Source organism: Odontesthes bonariensis, chromosome 8 (genome assembly GCF_027942865.1).
Source record: "Odontesthes bonariensis isolate fOdoBon6 chromosome 8, fOdoBon6.hap1, whole genome shotgun sequence".
Taxonomy (NCBI): domain Eukaryota; kingdom Metazoa; phylum Chordata; class Actinopteri; order Atheriniformes; family Atherinopsidae; genus Odontesthes; species Odontesthes bonariensis.
This window is the reverse complement of record NC_134513.1, coordinates 21,161,498-21,178,295: the sequence shown is the minus strand read 5'-3', so window position 1 is coordinate 21,178,295 and position 16,798 is coordinate 21,161,498. Positions and strand designations below refer to the sequence as shown.

At 38.3% G+C, this 16,798-nt stretch overlaps 2 protein-coding genes across 2 annotated transcripts in view; one reads left to right on the top strand and one right to left on the bottom strand.

The window, feature by feature from the left end:
• Positions 1-13,439, top strand: part of slc13a4 (solute carrier family 13 member 4) — a 36,246-nt gene extending 22,807 nt beyond the window's left edge. Inside the window, exons 9-16 of the mRNA XM_075472081.1 lie at positions 6,336-6,455; positions 6,647-6,748; positions 7,905-8,006; positions 8,151-8,260; positions 9,005-9,126; positions 9,447-9,608; positions 10,832-10,969; positions 11,180-13,439. Of these exons, the coding sequence (XP_075328196.1) occupies positions 6,336-6,455; positions 6,647-6,748; positions 7,905-8,006; positions 8,151-8,260; positions 9,005-9,126; positions 9,447-9,608; positions 10,832-10,969; positions 11,180-11,317 (994 nt within the window). The 3' untranslated portion in view covers positions 11,318-13,439. The remainder of the gene's footprint in view (positions 1-6,335; positions 6,456-6,646; positions 6,749-7,904; positions 8,007-8,150; positions 8,261-9,004; positions 9,127-9,446; positions 9,609-10,831; positions 10,970-11,179) is intronic.
• coa6 (cytochrome c oxidase assembly factor 6) lies at positions 13,169-15,025 on the bottom strand. Its single transcript, XM_075472082.1, has 3 exons — positions 14,714-15,025; positions 14,282-14,507; positions 13,169-14,106 (listed from the first exon to the last, which is right to left on the bottom strand). The coding sequence occupies exons 2-3, from the start codon at positions 14,423-14,425 to the stop codon at positions 14,008-14,010; spliced, it is 243 nt and encodes an 80-aa protein (XP_075328197.1). The 5' UTR covers positions 14,426-14,507; positions 14,714-15,025; the 3' UTR covers positions 13,169-14,007.
• Positions 15,026-16,798: the final 1,773 nt, after the last annotated feature.

Sequence of the window (16,798 nt, the reverse complement as noted above, 5' to 3'; positions counted from 1 at the left end):
TTACATTCAATCCCAAATGTTAATTGAACCTCAAATCTGAATTTTTTTACTAGGGAAAAAGTGAGCTTTGTCTCTCTAACAAACATAAGTCTGCAAGTAATAAATATTGACTAAATTACAAGGATTTTTTTTCCCTGATCTCGCTTGTTTATTCAGTTTTTTAGAGTTGAGTGTTTTTTTTTTTTTTTTTAGTGCTTTTGGATGTTTGGAATGCTGCTTCGTCCTGCATAAAGTTTGAGGGCTTGTTGAAAAACACAGACTTCTCCGTGTCAGGAAAATATTCTTGAAACTAGTAGCAGGTTTAAAGGTTTTCAGTCACAGGCCCATCAATCTAGTCCATCAACAGCCACCTTTCAACTGTCCATACAACTGAAATCATTTGTGTAAAGTATTTCTCAGCATAATCTTAATGCTTCATCAAATCAATCATATCCGCTGGTGGTAACCTTTTAGCTTCCTTTATCTTGGTGATGCCTTTCAGCATTTCACAAACTTCTGGCAAACTGCAGTTATGGAACATGGAGGCTCTTCGTAATTATGTGTTCCTGGTAACAATTAGTTAGATATTTTTCCCCCTGGCACCTTCTCTTCTCAATATACACTTCCAATTTTGATTATATCTCAATAGTTTAGCTATTTCCTATGTCTTGTTGGAACAATCTTGGTGTCGTCACACTTATCCCAATCACCTTTAAATGCTTTTAATTAAGTAACGAAATTCTGATCGGGCCATTATACTCATACTTACTATACTTTTTTTGTGTCACGACTTTAGTAAGCCTCTACCATATGCTGAAAAATGTAATATTATCACCCTAATCCCGAGTCTATTTTGAAATGAACAACGTCGGACAGACGAAACATTTGGAGCAAAAAACTGTAACTTAGATATTGAAAACAAACCTTACAATCAACAAGTCGGTAAATGTATGTTATCTAACCTGTTGGAAAAGAAGAAAAAAAAAATCCAGAGGCAACTCTGTCAAACTCATTCAAACGTGATGCATTTGAAGTGTCTGAATATAACAACAGTAACAGTGATAGTAGTACAGCTTATTCAGTCAAGCTGGCCAACCTTTGAAAAACAGAATTATAATTTTGTTTGGAGTGTTTCAGGATAACAGCAGACACCATCTCAACTCTCAAATGTTTGCTTTATTGATGTGTTGGCAGCCGTGCTTGTTGGACTGAGTTTATATTAACTCGGCATCCAGGGGCCACACGGGGTCTGAGATCAAACTAATCAGGCTCAGTTAGCACTTTAGAGCCGATTTCCTCCAGCAGCTTTTCTAAGCCCTACAGAATGGTTTCCTTCTTGTCAAAGCTTATTGGACAAAGGTCAGGTTTTGAATCTCTGATTGTATTTGTGGGTTTGCGTCTGATGTAGTAGTTGTATTCCTAATGTGATATTAGCAGGAACACCAGCCAGTTCAGGCTAGTAAAAATGAAAATCCTCCAAATTATACAGTATGTTTAAGTTTGAATTTTGAGTCAAATAAGGTGTAAAAGTGAGGTATATGATAGAGATAGTCTCCTGTGAGAAAAGTAAAAGCGTTTACTACGTTTGATATCAGAGGTGATTATGTGGAAGATAAAAAAAAGAAAAAAAAGCATATTATTAGGGCTTTTGAAGTGACTACCAACTTTATCATTTTGTTTGGGGCTGTCTAAATCTGAAAAAATCTCATTCAGAGACAGATTGGCAGCTTAATCTGTTGTCACATTTCAAGCTCTTAGTAAAATTATCCAGCTTCCCGATCTTTATCTCCACCTGCAATTTCACACCAGGCTGCATTCATTGTAACTTAAGTGAACTCTTACTTTTTTTACTCTGCTATACAAATTCTCATCAGCTGTTACACTGTTAACTTGAGACAGAAATGAGCTCATAATGGTGCTAGTACTTTGTCTCATGGTATATTAGGTCAAGAAATATAAATACAAGATTTTACGTGTACTTGGGAAGCTACATTTCTGGCGAATGCAAGCAGTAACAATTGATGACTACCGCTGGTGATGTGATTGTGTTTGTTCTGGGGAGATGGACCAAGTCCAGTCCAATGGGGGAAATTCAGCTCATTTTATTTTAGTGAGATGTTAATGCAAACTGTGCTTGAGCTATTAAAGTTAGACTAGAGAATTTGGCTTGACGTCACTGTGAGGGACCGAGCCGGTCAAACATGAGGACACAGAAATGATTTTCAAAAAAGAAAGGGTTTATTCCCAAAAAATAACAAAACTTTAAACAATAGTTCACAGGGCCCTTAAATCAAGATTGTAACATAACCTTAAGCTAACAAACAAAACTGACCTGACCCACAAGAAACAAAGGGGACTTAAATGTTGGCTGATCAGACCATGACACACTGAGGAAGAGGGAAGGGAAACATCTACACAACTTTAACTTACAAAAGTAAATAAACACAGTTAGCTCAAGAATAAACTTAAATGCCTAATACCTAAACCAAGTCAACAAAATAAACAAATCACAAAAGCAAAAAGAACTAATGCAGAAATTCAAAGACTCCATAGTCTTCCCCTCTAGTTGGTATCACCCACTCTGGGATTGGAGTGGAGTGCTTCGTTTCAGCCCAGTCCAAGCAACTGTGTGGCTGCAGGTGTGGCCATCACAGTCACTCTTTGGCTCCTCCGTCAGTTGAAGGACCACTATCATAAAACCAACTCCATTTGAGCCCTGTACATGTACAGTCTTACGTGTGGATTTGATGTAATGTTGTCAAAGCCACAAATATGCCATCAGGAGCCTACAAAAAGGCCAAGTGATCATAAAGGAAATCAGTGTCATGCTGGGCTGGAAACTAAAGTCATGAAGTGTGGTACTTTAGCTCACTGGCATTACAGGGTAGTTTTAGGTTCGAAAATGTTGATAAGAAACTTAATTGTACTTCAGAATTGAATCAGAAGTAGTCTTAAGCTTCACACACTTCTGCAGTGTTGCTTTAAAGCCAATGGTAAACAATATCTGGTGTTTAATGTTCCAGCAGCCAGGGAATTTAAATGACATTTAGAGTAATCCCATATTATGAACTGACCATTCACTTCCTATCAGGAGATCAAACCCTTTACAAAAATACAGTCAACTGATATTAGCACTTAGCAAAATGCACCACTCTGTTAAGAACAGCCTCACAGAGCTTCTACTTTGGCTGCAATACTCCTTGATACGTAACACAAAAAGTAAATACTACTTTAATTTTCATTTGATCCTTTTCATTCTTATTATTTTTGTCAAGAAAGAATAACTGCATCTTTGCTTTCAACGTTTGTCACGAGTGGTATCCAAATACAAACAGGACACCTGCTTTTGTACTTGCTAGCATTGATTCTAGCATTGTTTTAAAGGGATATTATTCATCCCCCAAGGGCATGCAAGAGTTGGTCTTATAGATGCCTAGGCTAGTGAAGGGAAGTCTGAGGTGTTACTGCTGAAAAGAATCCTCATCTGTGGCCACCTTTACCCTGATTAGTGTCCATACAGCAGGAAAATCAGTGTAGCACGTCAGAGTAAACACACTTAATCACTTATACAGCTCTGAATGGCTTTACAGTAGAGAAGATCTTTGTTAGAACCTAAAGTACCTGCAAAATGAGTGACCACTGAATAGTCATTGCTTTGCATATCGTTCACTGCTTTTAATCTCTCACTGCTTTTTGCAGTTCTTGCTGTGCTCTTTTTTCTTCTCTAAAAGCAGAATGTAGAATGCTTTTTAATACATCTGCAACTTATGCTCCTGTAGAAGAATAGTTTACAAAAATGCGTTTATTATATTGTTAACAGTCATAAAAATTTGCTTGGAAATTAATGAGTGTGTCTAGGGATGCACCGATCCGCTTTTTTCACCTCCGATACCGATATCTGAGGTTTGGTATCGGCCGATACCGATAAAGAAAAAAAACGCAGAATTATGGGAACAAACAGTAAGTTTCATTGTGTGGAAAATACTGGGATCATTCTTTTGTGCAAGGCAACATCAGACTTGACTTAAACATTTCTTTCCTATTTAAAAAAAATAAATAAACATATAAATGTACTGAATTACTTATTTATTTAATAATTCTGCACCAGTAAATGAATCTTAACCATAAAAATATAACAAGTGTAACTGGTTCAGTCGGTGCAATTAGGGATTCAAAATCCAATGTAAAACAAAATATTAAATAATAAAGGAGCTGAAATTGAGAAAAAAACAATAGCTTCACTAGCTTGGTTGGTAGACTTTAAAAATAAATATCAATCAGCTCTTTATATAGTTTGGTGCAAATGGGAGTTAAACATCCATTGCAAAAGTATCTGAACAAAACAATAGCTTCTCTAGCTAAAAAAATCAGTGGTCGTCCCAACTTAACAAGTTTTTCACCACTAGAGGGGGCAAAATGCTCTTGGATGAATGCCAATGCTGGACAGGACAAGGAAAAAAACCAAAACAAATCTGGATCAGCCCATTGTCACCGATACCCGATTTCGAATTTTCTTCAATATCGGTACCGATAACCGATCCAAATATCGGATCGTGCATCCCTAGTTGTGTTCAATGGGTGTCGGAAATATTAGGTTGACTTTGTCTCGCAATGATTTCAAATAAATCTACCTTTTCAAAGAGTGAGCTATGCTTCTGATCAGTTATGACCAGTAAATTAGAACAGACTGGGGCTTGTTAGATTGTTAACATTAAAAATATTGTATAAAAAGTTATGTTATCAGTTATCAGAATATGAATAAAGGGTTGGTTTCATAGGAAAGCTTTAAGGGGTTGAATGTAAATGTTACCAGTATATGTTGTTTTGGAGGAAGATCATAAGCAATAAGAGGGATTTTTTCAGACAGCAGCAAACCAAACATTGCCCTTAATCATAGTTTATAACTGATCTATGCTGAATATCTACACACAAGATCAATACAGTAACTGGTATCCTCTCAGGCACATATGTCTTGGTTTCCCTTCATAGTTCAAATTTAAAACAAGAAGGATGTCTCTGCTTTATGAGGATGGTCTGCAGTAGAAATGCAGAGGGGCATTATACAGATGTTTGTGTGTGTTTTCAACTTCAACGTAATGACTGAGTCGGCATTTTGCAACAGTGATTGTGGAGGGGCTTCCTGTGATCCATTACAGTAAAGATTCTCTCTTGCAGTGCAATTTGATAAACCAGGCCATACCATGGTTGGGCCTGTGTTTCACTGTATCAGCTTTGAGAAGTTACACTCCCACTGACTTCACCCTTATCTGAGTGGGGGAGTAAGCTGTGCTACTGCACAGATAAGACGACAACAAGAATGACAACAACTGTCTTCAAAGCAAACACATCAGGCCACAGCAGGGTTTAAAGGGGCAGCTAATAGGGGTTAAATAGTTATTTTTACGTCAGATAAGGTTCCATTTTTATCAGTGCAAGTGCTGTCAGTGGTGACAAAGTTCATTCTTTAATGAGCGTATATGTACTGTATAAACTTAACCCTTGTGCAGTCTTAACATTCTGTTTACTCCCCTTGTCCTATGGTTAAAAAATGACCCACCCTACCAAAGCCCCAAAAATAAAGCAACTTCATTGAATTTTAAATCCAAAATCTATTTTGTATGATGAAACCACCTGTTATTCATCTATTCAACTCAATTCAATACATTTTTTTATCATGTATTTTTTGTTACACAACACAAAAAGACAATCACCAGTTTTCAAGATTACACTTTTTTTTTTTGTTTTACTACAACCAACTGTCAGTTGGACCAACAGTTTTCTCAGTTTTATTTTACATAATAAAGGTTTATTATTGCTATTATATAAATGTGAAGTAATTACTTCTGAAATAATTATATTGAAAGGGAAAAAAAACAGTGAACTTTTTTCTGGTGTTTAAATGTTTTTTTTAATTCACGGGTCAAAAATGACCCATAAGACAATCTTTGTACCCTAGTGGTGTACAGCCCACATGGAAACAAAACCAAAAATAAAGAATGGCTTTTTCTAATGATGGGGTCATAACATTTCAAGTTGGAAAAAGATAGTTTAAGGTATTTTTTTCTACATCTAAACATGGTAGTGGGTCACTTTTGACCTGCAAGACAACAGGAGGGTTAAAAATGCTACATGTTGAAGTCAAATGCATCTGACTGTTATACTGTTCTCAAAAGCTCCATTGATATGATTGGTGACTGTATGTTAATAATTCTTCAGAAACACATGGCTTCTGAAACTACACGTCTTTTATTTTCATTTTTCAAAGTCATATCTGGCCCGCCTGTTCAACAACTTATGACAGCCAGACAGCATAACTGTGTCCGTTTGTTTCTATGTCTCTGCCTTTGCCTTTACAGTCGATATCCAGATGCAAAAGTGATCAACTTTGGCACATGGTTCATCTTCAGCTTCCCCATTGCCATCATCATGCTGGTCCTCACCTGGCTGTGGCTGCACTTCCTTTTCCTAGGCTGCAAGTGAGTGTACATGGGGGTTGTGGTGTCTGCTGCACAATCTTTTAACCATCTGTTCCGTTATTTGTTCTGCTAGTGGGCATACCCAGGTGTGTGATTAATGCGGTTTGCATCTTATCATTATGACTCGTGTTAATCCCTGTGTCTGTGTTGGCGCTGTCCTGTGCGGTAGTTGATGTTGTTGCTGTGTTCAGCTTCAGGGAAACATGCTCGCTGAGTAAAAAACGCAAAACCAGGAGAGAGATGATGTCAGAGAGGAGGATCCACGAGGAGTACGCCAAATTAGGACCCATCAGGTGTGTTTCTTAACTTGTGTATGGGACAGTTTAGTCAACTATTTTGGTGGATTTGAGTTGTAGCTGCGATAATGGCACCTACACAACAATATCTTGTCGCTTGCCTTTTTATGCTCAGTAGAGCAACGAACACACACACTTTACTGCTAACGCATTGAATTCAGTTCAACCCAGTTCACACAGCACCAATTCACAACACAAACAAATCCCAAGTCACTTTAAAGAGAATATAAACAAGTTCAAGATAAGTCGGATTAGTAATAGTCCAATTCAAACCAGTTAATATCCAATTTAATACATTGTATTAAAATCCAGTTCTATCAAGTTCATTATAATCCAATTCAGTCCAATTCATTTTAATTTTATTCACATAATGCCAGAACATAAAAAATAGCAGAGATGGGGACTTGAGTCACTGTGACTTGGACTCAAGTCGACTCGAGTCGCTGTTTTGATGACTCGTGACTTGACTTGACAAAAAATAAAAGACTTGAGACTCGACTCGGACTTGGAAGTTAAAGACTCGGCACTTGACTTGACTTGAGACACGATGACTTGAATGACTTGAGTGTTAAGCATCTAGCATAACTTCGAACTTTGTTCGTCATTTGAAGATCCATTCTGACCAGTAAGTGCTTGTCAAATTAGCTAATATTATCCTGTTAGCCTAGTCGGTAGTTAGCTAACGTTAGCTTGATATGATATGGGGTGGACAGGTTGGACACATTGGCCAATGATGTTTACTGACAGTTACTTATATCTTGTCTTTTCACTTTATTAAGATCAGATTCTGCAGGTAAAATTGCAATAATAAGGTGACTTGACTTTGACTTGACTTTGACTTTGACTTGACTTTGACTTGACTTGACCTGTTACAGGACTTGACTTGACTTGACTTGCCCAAGAAAAAATTACTTGGGACTTACTTGAGACTTGAAAGCTAAGACTTGAGACTTACTTGAGACTTGCACATGTGTGACTTGGTCCCATCTCTTAAACAATAGTCTCGCAAAGTAAACCAACAGATTGCGTCAAATCTTCAATTTGAATCAATCCCATTGGGCCACTGCAGGACCACTTTATATAAATCCTTATATGTCCTGTAACTCATGTCATTTTTGCTGATGTCCTTCTGCTGTTTATGTGTGTCTTCCAGTTATCCCGAGGTGGTGACAGGTATTTTCTTCATCCTGATGACTCTGCTGTGGTTCACCAGAGAGCCCGGTTTCGTGCCTGGCTGGACGTCTCTATTTGAAAAGTAAACAGTAATGACATAGAATGCGAAACATGCACAAATCGGCTTCATAGGAACCCCTCACATTGGACTAAATGACACTCAGATCTTTTTTAGTTCAGAAAGTTTCTCACTTTGTGTTAAATCTGTGCATATTTCTCCTCGCAGGAAGGGCTACAGGACCGATGCGACAGTGTCTGTCCTCCTGGGCTTCCTGCTCTTCCTCATCCCTGCCAGGCGACCCTTCTCCTCCTCTTCTCCCAGCAGTAGAAATTCTGGTCAGTCATTTACACTCAGGATCCCTTACCAAAGTTCAGCACAAGATCTGAAGTGTCGTGCAGGGTACCAGAGGAATTAGATTGAACAAACTGAGCGAAAACAGCACATCTGCTAACATTTGTATGTTTATAGCCTAATGATTGTATGAATATTGGGTGAAAAATGTTACAGTCACGGATACTTTTTTTTAATTCTAAACACAAATAGTATTGTAGTACAAATATATTGTCTTCAACTACCTGGTTAATTAAAAAACAAATGTTTTGGTCAAAAAGATGTCTGAAAGACATGTAAATGTTCCGCAGACCTTTGGCCCTAGAATGGTGGGTTTTGTGGACATCTAGGCTTAGAGACGTTAATTCATTGTTCACATTTAGAGGAGATTTCACCAGGATTGGCTATATAACTGTGACCTGTACATATAGGCCTAGAACTCAGGACCTCGTATTGAGCAACCTAATCATGTGAGAGTGTTGGGCACCAGGGCTGCTGTATATATCACAAGTCATTCAAGCAGCTTGTTTGTGGAATAGATTCAGTTATTTTTCCTAAATCATGCCAAATATTTCAATCTCTTTTACATTTACATGTGGAGCTGCTGCATTTTGATGTCCAGAGTCGTCTTGTTGTCAACACGCAGCCTGTATAGTTCCATGTTCATAATTCAAATTACACATAGGACCCACAGGTCACTCATCTAGATATTTCAGATTTATTGATTGAGCTGGTTCTTAAACTTTTAGATGACAATTCGGAGTCTGATCCACTCGCTCCCATGATCTCTTGGAAGGACTTCCAAAGACTGATGCCATGGGAGATTGTGATCCTGGTGGGAGGAGGCTATGCACTAGCAGCTGGCTGCAAGGTAACGTGCACGTGCATCTGTCTCTGTTAATGTTTCCCTCTTCATAATCATAACATTTATGGGTTAAGCTAACAGGATTTCAACTCATTTTGACAGGAGACTGCAGTTATAGCAGGAAAGAGGAAGTATGCTTTGTATAGACAATAAAAAGCACCATCTCTGCTATTTTGTTCCATTAGGAACATTTTAAAAAGCAGCAACAGAGATGGCAAAAAAAAAAACATTGAGGGCCATGCAGAAAAAATTAAAATAAGTACTTCAGATGAGGGTGTGACTTTCCGTCCTCTTTGAGGATGCTCAGATATGTTGTGTGGTTGCAGGTGTCGGGCTTGTCAGTGTGGATTGGCAGACAGCTGGAGCCCATGAGCGGTCTTCCTCCCTGGGCGGTCACCTTGCTGGCCTGCCTGCTGGTGTCAGCCGTCACAGAGTTTGCCTCCAACCCAGCAACTCTCACTGTCTTCCTGCCCATTCTGTCAGCGCTGGTATGAAACACTCTTCCTTCACACACCTCATTTCAAAGCTTAGTCCTCTCTATCCATCTTTACAGATATCAGATACAGGATGTGCTGGAGTAGGGATGATGAGAATGTGGAATGCATTATGAGCATATTGGCAAACAATGGAATCGACTCACGTTAACTGGATAGCATAGAAAATGCTTCAAGCATTATAGCTGTCACATAACTACTCATGCAGCAATGTAAACAGTGTGAAAGCTACGGTTCGTGTGTTTTTCGGACAATTCTCGTCATAAGTTTGTATTGCAAAGAAATAAAGCGATTTTTTTTTATCAAATCAAATCAAATTTATTTGTAAAACACATTTCATGGACAAACAATTCAAAGTGCTTTCCATAAAATAAAAGCATTGCAGCAGGGAGTGGAAGAAGCATTAAAAAATAAAAATAAAAATAAAAATAAAAATAAATAAAATAAATAAAAAATAGAAAGATAAAATAGAAAAAAATATATATAAAAAATCCATGAAATAATATAAAGAGAAACAAATAAAATCATTTAAATGAATTTAAAAACAAGCAACAGTCAAGATAAGTTAAAAGATAGCGTGCAGATTTCACGCATAGACACATGAGAACAGAAATGTTTTTAACCTGGATTTAAAAATGTCTACATTTGGTGAACGTTTAAAACACATGCTCAACCTTTTGCTTGCTGCTAGTGATGTCTATCATCATCCGTTATGTTTAATACTCTCTTTAATTTTGTTTTAATAGAATTGTTTCTATAAAAACCCAGCAACCTGCAGCTACTTGAAAATAAAAGCAGTACTTAGAGTTTGCTTCCCCCTTGTGGAGAACTGCTTTAGTATTGCTTACAAGAAAGCTTTGCTCTCAAAATGGATTCGTTTTAAAACTGTCATGCTATGTGTGTGATGAAAACAGTCATATTAAAGCCATCTTTGATTTGTTCTTGAACCCTATTGTTCATTCTCTGCCCCCTGTTCCCCATAAATGTCTTTTTCTTCATCTTTCATTATTTTCCCTGCCTAATTTTTTTCTGCTCTTCCTTCAATTTCGTTCGCCTTGGTGTCGACCCCTCACCCCAACAAACCCCTGACCTGGTGTGTCCATTTCTTATTCTTGTTCTACTCTCTTTATTCCATTACTTTTTCCTCCCCTTGTCCACCTTATCCTTAAATCGTCTCTCACTTTGCTCCCATTTTTCTCCTTCATCCCACAATCCAGTCAGAGACTCTGCTCATCAACCCCCTCCACACTCTCATCCCATCCACCATGTGTGTGTCATTTGGGGTCATGCTTCCAGTGGGGAACCCCCCCAACGCCATCGTCTTCAGTTACGGCCACGTGCAGATCAGCGACATGGTACGACACACTCACACTCTTTCTGCACCTGCACCATCAAAAGGCCAAAGGGTACAACAAGACAGATTTTGTTTAGTTTGTAATAAAAAAGAACAAAGGTTTGTTTCAATACTAAACACTTGATGAACATAAAAAGCTCCTTTTTGATTTTTGACTCACACACAGTCGATTCATCTCAGTTTATGCCTTTTCTCTTCTCTTCATCTTCAGGTGAAAGCAGGCTTTGGGGTGAACTTGATCGGTGTGGCAGTGGTTATGTTGGCCATCACTACTTGGGGGGTTCCCCTCTTCAGTCTGACTGAGTTTCCAGCCTGGGCAGTGGCCAGGAACGTCACCGGGAACTTATAACCGGCAACGGGCTGGGGCCAGAAGCAAGACGCCAGGATGAATTACCGACAGAGGATGGTCTTCTTCAGGATGAGACTGACTGAACTGGCTTTAGAAGATGGAGGGTGGAAAGGAGGAGAGGAAGTGTTGGAAGAACCATTAACAATTTCTTGGATATCATATTATAAATGTATTGGCCGTACGGTGGTGTTACGTAAAAAGGAATGTCACTTTTATCAAAGTGGCAACTGGGGGAAACCTGAACTTCTAAAAAAAAAAAAACTTTTTCTTACCTCTGTTAGACAGAGATTCTGGTTTCAATTAATCATAAAAAACCACAACCTTATTTGTGGCAAACAAGAACTGATATTTTTTGCTTTTGATTTATATTTGAAAACAATGATAAGTATTTTTCAAAAACCATGTCATGCCTTTCTTTGCGCATTAGTTGATTTTTAAATTGAAGTGCGTTATACAGCCACTGTAGACAAGCCTCTCCGTTTATTCTTTTCTATTTTTTGCATACTTAACTGCTCCTGCACTTCAATGCATTGCTCTTTAAATATGGTAGATAACATACATTCCAACATGGTTGGCTGGTAAATTTGGATTTTGAAAAAAAAAACCCGTCTGTTGTAATAAAACCAGACGAACACATAAAAAGAGGAGTGCACTATGGCTGCTGACACCTATTACCAAACATTTTCTTTCTGTCAGTCAGCATTAGGGTGTTAGTCAATGACAAGTTTGCGTTGAGAGAGATGAACATTTTTGTTGATATAATGTTCGTCCATGTCTTTAGCTGTGAATGGTATTTAAAATCAGGCCTCCAATTAAGCTGCCATCGTTTTAACCAAAGTTTCTGAAGGTGATTTGGTGCCCTGCTAAGCAGTGAATACTTTGATTCTTGTTGCCACATTTTACTCAGAATCGCTTGTGGCGTTTCTCCGTGTTAGTGCCTGTCATAGTAAAATTGCAGCAGAGGTCTGTGGGCCTCCACTGGTGCCTTGTGATGTGACAGCAGTGCAGAAGCTGGTTTCACTACTTTCTTCCTTAAATCATGGAAAGCTGTGGTGTAATTGTTTCACATTTGTCAGCCAACTGTTTGTACTTTATAAAACTGCACTGGCAATAATATGATTTATTTACAGTATAGAATTGGTTACTGCATTGCTCACTAATTTGTATTTTATGCTGAACTAATTTGGGATGTTACTTTTGCTGGTTGCTTTTGCTCATTCGGTAGCTAGTATACTAACTCCTGTCATCGTTGAGCAGAGCACTTTGCATTCTACAAAGCCCAACTGTGCTCCTCCTAATTACCTTTTTGACTTCAGCCTGTTCGTCAGATGCTTTTTTTTTTGAAAAATTACAGATTGGATGACGTGGAAATTTTACTTGCTAAGGTGGTAAGTTACAGAAGTAAGATGATCTTTTAAGTCTGAAAAATAAAAAAAAAAACAAATCAAAAGAAAATGGTTTTCTTAAGTTCCCACATCCAGCCTATTTGGTCTTCAGTTGTTTTCACCTAAGTGCTACTCTTGCATGTACACATTGAATGAAGTGCCAATGTGGCCCGCTGAGGTCTGTTCAAGCTCTGAGTATTTAAAGGTCTTCCATGGAGGAGAGTGAGGAAGCGAGCACAGGGTTGTATGGTGCAATAGTTTGTTCAATCAACTATCAAATCAGTCATTTTGTACAATTGTGAAATGGTTTGCACAAACCCCTCATTGTACTGTCCAGAAATGTAAAAGATACACTTTATATTTTCTACAGAAATTCTACATGTAATTTGTTACTTTTTTTTTTTTTATATATACCACAGAAATATAAGGACAGGTTTTTAGCATAAGCTGAATCAGACGCCTGCGGTATTCTTTTGTAATTTATTCACTTCTACTGAAGTTTTCATACATCTCATTGGTGTTGCAGCAGTGACCTTTTACCCAGGGGCCACACTCCTATGTAAATACATACAGATTTGTAATACGAACATTATGTGCCTTTGTCTGTTTCAAATGAGCTGTAACATTCCTAAATTATTTGTTTTATCTCTATAGAGCATTCATATCCAACTACGACACAAACAAGAGATAGGATACATTATACACGTACAAACAATAAAACCTTCAAAACCACTCAACTGATTCGATTTATTTGCAAACAATGCACGTTACGCACACTTCAGATTTTAAATCATGAGACACTGTTCACGCACGATATCGGGGGTGGGAGGGGGGGGTGTCACGATCATGACTCATGATAACTCTTAATGCAACATTAACAAACACTTCACTGTACCCAGAGTCCACACAGATGTAAAGCACAACTCTCTTCTGATGACAAAGACGGTGAGTTGGTGTTGCCTTCAATAAACACCACCACAGACACACTGTACACAGATCCAGTGTGTTCAGGTGACAGTGCAGATTGAATACCTTTGTTCATAACGTGTAGGATGAGCTAAGATAAATAACACGGCTGACGCTATCTTTGAAGTCATTTTCAGCTCAAAGTATTTTACAAACAGGTCCCTTGCACTGCCGTTTGGATTCCTTACAGCAGTATTTATCTCAATGAATAAATATCAGTAAAACAAAGGAGGGCCTATACACACTAAAGCTGAAGTCTCCTCTCTAAGTCCTGCACCTCTGCCGAAAGGTGTCGATATGGTGAAAAGTCAGTCTCCAGCTTTCACGTTTGATAAGTGGTTAAGAGTTCTCCCGGGGGCCTTCAGCAGGTGAGAAACCTTCTGTCTGAATTTTCGCCTTGTATTTCAGGTAGTCTCTCCTCTTGGCGAAATATTTCACCTGCAAGGGAAGAGCCAAAGGAGATTAAAGGAAAGAAATTCTGCAGCAAGTTTAAGTTGTTTACATCTAAATAGTGAAATTACCCCCAAAGCTTTCAACAATGTCCAAGCACTCAGATTTCTGCACACACAAAAGTAAAATATTGTCTTCTGAATGAAAGACTGGGCTATTTTACCCATTGAGCTGGGCATTTTGCCTCAAACTCGCTCTGGAAGTTCTGGCAGGATTCCGATTTGTCACTGTTGTCATCCAAACATTTCCAGAGATGGTCTCTGGCATCCCAACAGGCCTTCCTTTCTGATGAGTTCGGAGCTGTCATCACTGCCCGACTCCAGGAGAGATTTCGGGATCGAAAAGGAGAATTCTCCTATATCAGATACTGCAATGGCTTGAGCTCTAAGCTGGCATAATTGTAGAAAAAAAAAAACAATATGATAAACAACAATGAGGTATTGCATACTGAAAAAAATATGAACCTGTGTTTTTAGAAACACATTTTAAAACTACTTAAAGTTAACTACAATTTAACATGAATTTACAAACTGACGGGAGAGTATCCACATAATTTATTTCAGGTTTACATTGCTCTCCGTATAATCATACATACCTATAATCTGAAACAAAACAAAAAACATATAGCTTGGCTCCACCAGACTGGAACTTTCAATTCTTCTCTTAAAAACAAGGTAAGCTAACAGTGGCTGTCGATAAGAGTTCCCTTGAATCAAACTTCGCTTCCAGTCAATAAATGCAGCGTTAAAACCTGCCAAACATCTTTGTCGTTCCGACAACTTCTTCTACTTGCTGCCGTCACTGAATAAAACACGAAAACGCGTGTGAGTTTCTTGCGAAAGTACGAATACAACACTTTTGTAACGTATCGCTGGGCGAAGTGAAGGACGCGCACAGCAGCAACACTTCCTTGTCGCACGATGATGACGTTAGGGCGTGCTTCACAAACCCTACCGGAAGATGGCGCAGTTGCAAAAGAAAATACGCTGAAGCATAATGAAGTTCGGCAATGTGAATGCTACAAGTAGAAGTAACTACACAAGTAAGTGAACCCATTGGTAATGATACGGTCAATTAAACATAAAATGTGCTTTCTTACTTAAATTTGTGACATGGTTAGCCAAACTCTCATTTTAATCCTCAGTGAAAGGAAGCAAGTGATGATTTAGTAGAAAATGGCGTATTTAGCCTCAAGCGCTTTCTTCTTTATCCACACTATCTAACTATCTAAGGTCCTTAGAAACAGCATAGCATAAAGACTGTGGTTTTGTGATGAAAATGTGTAGTTTTCTACAGAATGACTGTGCCAGATTTGTATATATTTATCTATATCTATATATCTATATTTATAGAAAACATGTTGAGACAATTAAGGTCTCTGAAAAATATATATTTAAAAAATACGCCAATAAATGACGATGATATGCTTGTTTGCAACTGATTATTGAGTAGTAAATTAGTTAATAGAGTAAGGGGACAGTGATCACCTTTTCACTTGTTAGTGTAGACAGATCCCTAACTTGACTTCCACTTCATTCTACCCATATTAGATTTATTAAGCAGAATATCCTCTTGCCCAAAGAGATATTGATATATAAAGAATAGTTATGAGTAAATTGTTACAATGAAAGAACACACTATCAGTTTTGGTTTCAATCTGTATTGTTTTCAACTTGTTCTAAAAACCACTTCTACTTGCCTATCCCAGACTTTGCATTAGTGTTAACTAGACTCTTAAAGGTAGCTTTGCTTCTGTTTGAGTTAAAACCTATAAATTCATTTATGCAATCAAATCAAGGTGCATAAATATAACATGTTTTTATCCCTGGAAGCTTCGTCTTCTACACAACAAGCTATTATGTGAGCGTATATTAAAGTTTTCTTATGTGTGTGTGTGCGTGCACATGCCACGGCAGTGTGCAGAATCAGAGTGAAAATGTGGTTGCTGATTAACTCTCTCTTCTGCTCCCTCCCTCAGCCACACTCATTGAGAATAGCCCCACTGGTTGCCATGGCGCCTAGCAGCAATCCATTTCTGTTCGTGTGCTTGTGCAGCCTCATGGGAATAAAAAACCAGAGCACCCTGATTCAGGGGCGATGCGCTCACCCTCTTAGGAAAGTAAGTGTTTGTTACCCTGTGTGTGTGTGTGTGTGTGAGAGAGAGAGGGAGAGAGAGAGAGAGAGAGAGAGAGAGAGAGAGAGAGAGAGAGTGTGTGTGTGAGAGAGACTTGAGTGTTTCTCTATCTGCTTCAGAGACAGAACTTCATTTGCTATTTATGTCACACACGATTTACTGACCTCACTTCAAGTTTGTTTCCCTCCACTGTCAGTGAATGTTTGCAATTTGGCCAATTCAAGTACAGAAACTTAAGACTAAAAGTTGGCAGCAAAAGCACAACTGCATTTATATATATATATATATATATATATATATATATGTATATATATATATATATATATATATAAAAAAAAAGATTTAGGTAATTTTTACAACAGCTATAATTCAACACCCTGAAGTTATGCTGCTGTAGGCCTAGACTGCTGGGGGACCTCCCATGGTGCACCTGTACTCACTCTTGTGCTCGTTGTCCCCGCTTTGCTGTCCAGTCGAGCCCCGGCCGTTCGAAGCGGATGGCCACCTTTCCAGAGTCTGCTCCTGCCAGAGGTTTCTTCCTGTTAA

Bases quoted from the DNA above. Each gene is read 5' to 3' on its own strand.
- coa6 (XM_075472082.1), bottom strand. From the start codon at position 14,425: ATGACAGCTCCGAACTCATCAGAAAGGAAGGCCTGTTGGGATGCCAGA. The intron at 14,107-14,281 runs GTAAAATAGCCC...CTTCCCTTGCAG, and splicing joins CAAAATGCCCAGCTCAATGG to GTGAAATATTTCGCCAAGAG.